General features: G+C 32.4%; 1 protein-coding gene across 1 annotated transcript; it reads left to right on the top strand.

Moving 5' to 3' along the window:
• The first annotated feature begins 450 nt into the window (after positions 1–450).
• LOC113869177 (glucan endo-1,3-beta-glucosidase-like) lies at positions 451–3,256 on the top strand. Its single transcript, XM_027505377.1, has 2 exons — positions 451–592; positions 2,109–3,256. The coding sequence occupies exons 1-2, from the start codon at positions 535–537 to the stop codon at positions 3,050–3,052; spliced, it is 1,002 nt and encodes a 333-aa protein (XP_027361178.1). The 5' UTR covers positions 451–534; the 3' UTR covers positions 3,053–3,256.
• Positions 3,257–8,057: the final 4,801 nt, after the last annotated feature.

Genomic DNA, 8,057 nt, shown 5'->3' with positions numbered 1-8,057 from the left:
ATATATGATAGAGTTTTCATAAACTTACAATCTTCAACAATGACATGTGCTTATAGAGGAATTGAGCACTTGTTTTATTATTATGACGTGAAGAGTATTTATCATAACAACAAATATAAAAAGGAATTTTTAAGACATAGAAACTGTGAGTAAATGTTGTATTATTATATTAAAAATATAAAATATATATTAAATACATTCTTCATGTAGTAATTAGAAGAATCTATAAAAATAAAACGTAATTAATATTCTTGTTACTGTTCGACAATCAATGCATTGTGTGCGTCTCCACCGAAAAAAATGGGTAGAAGAATTCAAAACAAACATTGAAGTTCCCATTCCCAAGAGTGATTGACGGGTTTAAAAGTCTTAGTAATCAAATTAGTAACGTACCATGCAAAATATCGCCTTCTATGTATGCATATAAATATTGGATATTCGAAGGTGTATATGCTAAGATTTGCTTCACACATTTTTATATAACATATATATCCACTCATTGATATCGATATATTCTTTTAAAGAAGTTCTGCAATGTCTGCAATATTGCTGCTTGTTGGAATATTATCGTCCATTGGACTAGAATTTACGGGTCAATATAGCTCTCTCCCTCTCCAACTAATACACCTTCTTTTGCTCTTATTTTTTTCAACTAATTGTTTATACTAAATGTACATACAATGAGATTTTAGAACACTTAATTGCTTTTTTTTTTAATCCATTTTCATATTTTTTTGTTTTCTATGCATTTTATTCAAGTTTTTTTTTATAAAATAAACACGTGTTTACACTCTTTTTGTATTAACATCAGAATTCATGCAACAGTGGTAGGTACATGATATTATGGACAGTGGAAGAAATGCTACTTTTAATGACCTAAGAATTCTTTTACTAAATAGTTGCGGGAATTATTATATATGATATGTTGTGCTTATTGTATAGCAAATTATTTCCATAGTCTCTCTCTAGATTACGTTAATCATATTTGTTTATAATGTTTCATTGGATTTAAGATGGATTGACCTGAATATCCTTTCTTTTTTCTATATATCAAATGTTTAATTCTCTAATAATATGCTGTATCAAATGTTTACTTCATTTAATCAAAAATCAATTTTGAAAAGAAGGTGAACTGGTCCTAGTGCTGAAAATAATCGAATACTGCTTGAACATGATCTAGAGAATATAACTCTTTAAAAAGAACGGTTTATGCGGTGCCGATCGTTTTATAATATTTTTACATGGGTTCTATATGTATTTATTTAAAATAATTATTAGATGATGTTGTTTTAAGCATTACACCAGTTTATTTTTTACATGATTTTTATTATAATGAATTTATAAATATTCTATTTGTGACAAAACTATAATACATTACTATGTTACTTGATTATAAATATATTATTTTCTTTTATATATATATATATATATATATATATATATATATATAAGATTTATGTGCTCGAATTTGCCTATTTTAATGAATAATGTTTTTCACAACTTTATTAGAGATTTTTAAAAGATAATTATTAATTTGTAATTAAACTAAAAAAAAATTATATTCAATTTTCCATAATCACTTCTAATATATTCCATAAAAAAATATTTATGATGCCTCCTCCGCCTCTTCAACTATCAAGTTTAAAACCATTTTTAGTTTATCATCTCAATTTTAATTTTAGTCTCTATATTTTAAAACTTTAATGTTTAATTCCTATAATTTTACTTTTTCTAAGTTTTTGTCCATGTCAGAAGAGACATATATGTTAGTATGTTACTACATATCTAAGAACCAATGTTAGGTTAATTATATAAACTAGAATTTAAATAAATAAAAATATAAGAAAAAAATTAAAACATGGATTGTAAGAATTAAGTTTTTAAAATAAAAAGAAAAAATAAAAATTACAGAGAAAAAAACATTGTAACCTAATTATTATTTACAAGAACACGAATTTTATCACAATTATTGTCCGTTGAGAAATTAATATTGGGTGTATGGTGTGAGTGTGTACACACACACACACACCCCAATAGACAACAGTATATATTATTTAACCTTAATAATTTTATTCATCTTAATTAACTATTAGTTCAATATGATGCAGCTGCACAATCCATAGGAGTTTGCTATGGAGTGAATGGTGGCAATCTACCATCAAGACAAGAGGTTGTGGATTTATATAAATCAAACGGCATAGGGAGAATGCGCATATATTACCCAGATGAAGAAGCATTCCAAGCCCTTAAAGGTACAAACATTGAGTTGATACTTGACGTGGCTAAGGAAACCCTTCAATCTCTCACAGATTCTAACGCAGCCACAAACTGGGTCAACAAGTACGTAACACCTTACTCACAAGACGTTAAATTCAAGTACATCACCGTTGGAAACGAAATTCACCCTGGAGACAATGAGGCCCAATACATTCTACCAGCCATGACCAACATTCACAATGCAATTTCCTCAGCCAATTTACAATCCCAAATCAAGGTGTCAACAGCAATAGACACCACTTTGATCACTAACTCTTATCCACCCAATAATGGCATTTTCACGGACGATGCAAGCCCATATATAAAGCCCATTATTGATTTCTTAGTGAATAATGGGGCCCCACTTCTTACCAATGTGTACCCATACTTTGCTTATGCTGGTAATCAACAAAGCATTAATCTTGATTATGCTCTTTTCAATCAACAAGGAAACAATGATGCTGGGTACCAAAACCTCTTTGATGCCATATTGGATTCAGTGTACGCTGCTCTTGAGAAAGTAGGAGCATCCAATTTGCAAATAGTTGTATCTGAAAGTGGGTGGCCATCAGAAGGTGGAGATGGAGCCACGGCCCAAAATGCAGCCACTTACTATTCTAAGTTGATTAGTCACTCCAAGAGTGGTAATGGGACTCCAAAGAGGCCTGGTGGGCCTATTGAGACTTTCTTGTTTGCAATGTTTGATGAAAATCAGAAGACGGGTGCAGAAACTGAGCGACATTTTGGTCTCTTTAATCCTGATAAATCACCCAAATACCAACTCAGTTTCAATTAATTGAAACCCATAGCTAGATATATATGCTCTTGAATATAATATATTTTGAATAAGTGTGCGGGGTGTGCCCATTTTGTTTAAATAACCATACAAACCAAATTTCTAATAGATTATTGTTATCATAAGGAGGAAAGAAGCATGACTGCTTCATTTGTTATTGGCTGAATTCTCCAATTATTGATTCAATCAGATCATGTAATTTACTCATTCTCCGATTACTATTTTGAAGTTATGTACTCTTAAATACGGGATAAAATAACATTTATAAAAAAATATAAAAATAAAAAAAAGGTTACTAAATGATGAATGTAATACTTAAATAAAGTGTTTGTTATGATATCAATAAACTTGAGAGAGTATTTTATACTAAAATATTGAAATAAAAAAATATTAGATTATTTTAATAATCTTATTATTGTGGTCTATGTAACTTATAACATGACTCTAATTAATGATTTAATGTGATGGTAGTTAAATATAAAATATAGAATTATAGAGGGTATAATTGTAAATACAATTATAAGAAAACCCTCCCCTGCTTCTTCAGATAAATAAAAGAGCGGTTATTAAATAGAGGTTACGACATTCTCTATTTTTTATCACTTTCATGGTCTCTAAGTGTGCTCACAGTAAACATAATAAATGAACTTTCTTTTAACCATCTGAGAGGAGCTAAAAGAGGAAGGAAGAGTCGAGGAAGATACAAAGGGATCAACGATATCAAACAGAGAGGTAACATCAAGGAACAATGGATTCAGGTTAGTGCTCTCTAAACCTTTAATTATATGAGAACCATGTATTGTGTTGTGAGAACAATGTAATTCAAGATCTAATGGAAAATGGTATTTCATAATAGTCATTGCATAATGAAAATTACATAATGGATTAAGAAAATTCTAATAGTTAGTATCAGAGCAAGGTTGTGAATTTCGTTGATTCTCCATAAGAGATTGGTTCTCTATTAAAGTTTTTTCCAACTTACATGAACCCTAGATATTTTATATGATGGATTAACATAATTTTAATGTTAAATAATTATTTTAGATTCAATAATTAAAAACCCTAAGGTTTTGGAAGCTAGAAAAATTAGATTTTGAATCTGTAACATGAGCATGGTCATATATCAGTGAGCAGGGCCACGCATCAAGGAGCAGGGCCACGCATCAGGAACAAGCACAGTCATGCTTCAACGAAGCATGACCTTGCTTAATGGAAGCATGACTTTGCATATTGTAAGCACGACCATGCATCAAGAAGCACGACCACGCTTCAGGAACAAGGGCATGCATCAGAAATGAGCATGACCTTGCTTCATCGAAACACGGCCATGCATCAAGTAAAAGCACGATCATATCGAAACACGGCCATGCATCAAGTAAAAGCACGATCGTGCATAGTAATTTTACGGTAGAATAAGGAATATAATTCATAAAATATATAGATTTTACTCACCAAAGTGATTAAATTCTCAACTTAATTAATTCTAAATTACATTATCATAATAAGAACTTCAGAATTTAGTGCTTAATTTTAAAGGTAGCTTGTTAGTCACCAAAGGAGTCTGGCTTTAAAAGTTCTTTAAGCATTTAATTGTGTGTTGTAAATTGTTCAAAATTGTTTGATGCTATATGGTAACATAAAGGGTGAACAATTTAGCTCATTAATTATAACGGTAGGAGATCGCCCAAAGGTGGATTGTTGCATATGATTAATGAGATTAAGGAGATGTGTAAACACTTCACAATATGTTTGTATATCCAAAGATGACTTGCATATTAGTTTGAGTGACTAGTTGTCGATTAAAGTTATTTTTTAGCATCATTATAGATAAATTGTGTATTTAGGTGTTACCCAAAGGTAAACTTAGATGTATAATTGATAATGGTTGGCTGTCAGAATCTATTAAGTTTATTCAAAGCATAAATGTTTAAGCATGTATTAAATATTTCAGTCCTTATGAATACGTATGGCATGAGTAATGGCGTAGTCAAGTTCAATGGGCTCAATTATGATGATTGGGCTAAACAAGTTCGATTCTAGCTAGATGTTATGAACTTAGACCTAGCAATCATTATGGAACAAGAGTCTGCAGCCATCACAGAGACTAGTACTGAAGAGGGAAAGACTCTTCATGAAACTTGGGAAAGGTTGAACAGACTGAGCTTGAGCTTGCTGAAAATGATTATGACTGAAAATGTGAAGCCATCGATGCTAAAGACTAGAAATGCTAGGGAATTTATGGCAAAGGTAAAAGAGTATACACAATCGAACATTACTAACAAGTCCGTTTCAGGTACCCTGTTGACTGAGCTGACTACTAAGAAGTTTGATTGGTCACGGTCCATTCATGACCATGTGACTGACATGATCAATCAAGCGACAAAGTTGAAATCAATAGGCATGGAGGTAAATGAATTCTTTCTAGTACAGTTCATTTTAAACTCACTCCCTCCTGAGTTTGGTCAGTTCCAGGTGAATTACAACACCATTAAAGATAAATGGAACATACAGGAGATTAAGGTCATGCTGGTTCAGGAGGAAGGGAGGCTGAAGAAGGTGAAAGAACACTTCATCCATCTCACATTTCATGAAGGGGCTAGTAGTAGCAAGGCTAAGCTAAGTAAAAAGGACAAAAAGGATAATGCCTTACTAAAGGTTCATGAAGGCCAAATCCAGAAAGGCCAAAGATGCTTCTTATGCAAGAAGGCTGGTCACTTCAAGAAAGATTGTCCGAAGGAAAAAGGTTTGGTTCGAAAAGAAAGCTATATATTATGTTTTAGTATGCTTTGAATCAAATCTTATTGAGGTACCTAAAAACACCTGGTGGTTAGATTTTGGTGCAACTACTCATGTGTCACATGTAATGCAGGGATTTCTTTCGATCCAGCCCATAAGCAGAACTGAAAAGTTCTTGTACATAGGAAACAGAATGAAGGCACAGATAGAAGGAATATGGACTTACATATTGATCTTGTATACTGGTTGTTGCATAGATATAGAAAAGTGTCTTCATGTTCCTGAATGTGTTAGAAATTTTGTTTATGTTGCAAAGTTGGACGAATTTGATTCTAATTTTAAGATTGAAAATGGTACATTTTCTTTGTATAAATACTCGTACTATTTTGGATCTAGTATATTAATTGATGGTTTATATCGTTTCAATCTTAATGTTAAATTTATTGAATCTCTGTTTCATGTTGAGAATGATGGTAGTAGTAATTTGAATATGCGTAATGAATGCATTGCTTTCTTATGGCATCAAAGGTTAGGTCACATATCCAAAGAAAGGATGATGAGGTTATTGAAAAGTAAAATTTTATCTCAGTTGGATTTTGTTGACTGAGATGTATGTATGGATTATATTAAAGGAAAACAAACCAAACACACATAAAAGAATCCAGTCACAAGAAGCAGTCAACTCTTAGAGTTGATACACACTGATATTTATGGTCCGTTTGACATCTCATCTTGGGGTGGTGAAAGATATTTTATTACCTTTGTTGATAACTACTCACGTTATTGTTATTTGTATGTGTTACATGAAAAATCTCAATCAGTGGATGTCATACAGGTGTTCATTGATGAGGTGGAAAGACAACTAGATAGAAAGGTAAAGGTTGTGAGGTCAAATAGAGGTGGTGAATATTATAGGAAATCTGATGAAAGTAGATAATGTTCAGGTCCATTTGCAAAACTTTTAGAAAGTCGAGGCATATGTGCACAGTATACTATGCCTGGTACGCCACAACAAAATAGTGTGGCTAAAAGGTGAAATCGTACTATCATGGAAATGGTTAGGAGTATGTTGAGTTACAGTTTTGTACCTATGTCTTTGTGGATGTACGTATTAAAGACCGCTGCATATCTGCTTAACAGAGCTCCTAGTAAGACAGTTCTAAAAACTCCTTATGAACTGTGAACAGGAAAAAAACCCAGTTTAAGATATCTTCATGTCTAGGGTTGTCCAGCAGAAGTAAGAGTGTATAATCCACATGAAAAGAAGCTTGATGCTAGAACTATTAGTGGTTATTTCATCGGCTATCCTAAGAAATCAAAAGGCTACAGATTCTACTGTCCTAACCATAGTATGAGAATAGTTGAGTCTGGAAATGCAAATGCAAGGTTCATTGAAAATGGTTAGTTTAATGGGAGTGGCGAAACACGAAAGGTGAAAATTATAGAGACACATGTAGAAACTCCTGTAGTTGGTATCTCTTCTCAAGTTGTTGTTCTCCTTGTTGTATCACGGTCACACTATATAAAAAGACAACAAATTAATGTTTCAAATCCACAAGAACAACATATAGAGGATGAACCAACTGACAATGCACAAGCCACAAGCGAGCAAGAGGAAGGTGAACCACAAGAGTTAATGTTAAGAAGGTGTGTAAGGTATAAAAGACCTGCTATTTTAAATAAATATATGGTTTACTCACTTAAGTATGAATGTGACTTGAGTATTGATGAGGATCCAGTCTCATTTAAGCAAGTCATGGAATGTTACAATTCTGAAAAGTGGTTGAATGCCATAAAAGAAGAGTTAAAATTAATGAGTGACAACAAGGTATGGGATCTAGTCGAGTTGCTTGAAGGTTCAAAACGAGTCAGTTGCATGTGGGTCTTTAAGACCAAACGTGACTCAAAAGACAATGTTGAGAGATACAGGGCTAGACTTGTTGCTAAAGGATACACTCAAAAGGATGACATAGACTATAAAGAGACATTCTCTCTGGTTTTAAAGAATGACTCTTTAAGAATTGTTATGGCTTTAGTGGCTCATTATGACTTAGAGCTTTCTGAATGATGACTTGGAAGAGAAAGTTTATATGAATCAGTCAGATGGCTTCTTGACTGCAGGTAAAGAAAGTCTAGTGTGTAAGTTAAAGAAATCAATGTATGAGTTGAAATAGGCTTCCAAACAATGGTATCTTAAGTTCAATGATATCATCACTTCATATGATTTTGTAGAGAATACCATTAACCAGTGTATCTATATGAAGGTCAG

This window comes from Abrus precatorius, unplaced genomic scaffold (genome assembly GCF_003935025.1).
Source record: "Abrus precatorius isolate BTA unplaced genomic scaffold, Abrus_2018 Scaffold6, whole genome shotgun sequence".
NCBI classification, from domain to species: Eukaryota; Viridiplantae; Streptophyta; class Magnoliopsida; order Fabales; family Fabaceae; genus Abrus; species Abrus precatorius.
Note: the sequence above shows the minus strand (reverse complement) of the source record. Positions and strands in the feature narration are given on the sequence as shown.

Excerpts from the sequence above, each read along its gene's own strand:
- LOC113869177 (XM_027505377.1), top strand. The coding sequence starts at position 535 with ATGTCTGCAATATTGCTGCTTGTTGGAATATTATCGTCCATTGGACTA. Across the intron at positions 593-2,108 it reads CATTGGACTAGAATTTACGG|CTGCACAATCCATAGGAGTT; the intron begins GTCAATATAGCT and ends AATATGATGCAG.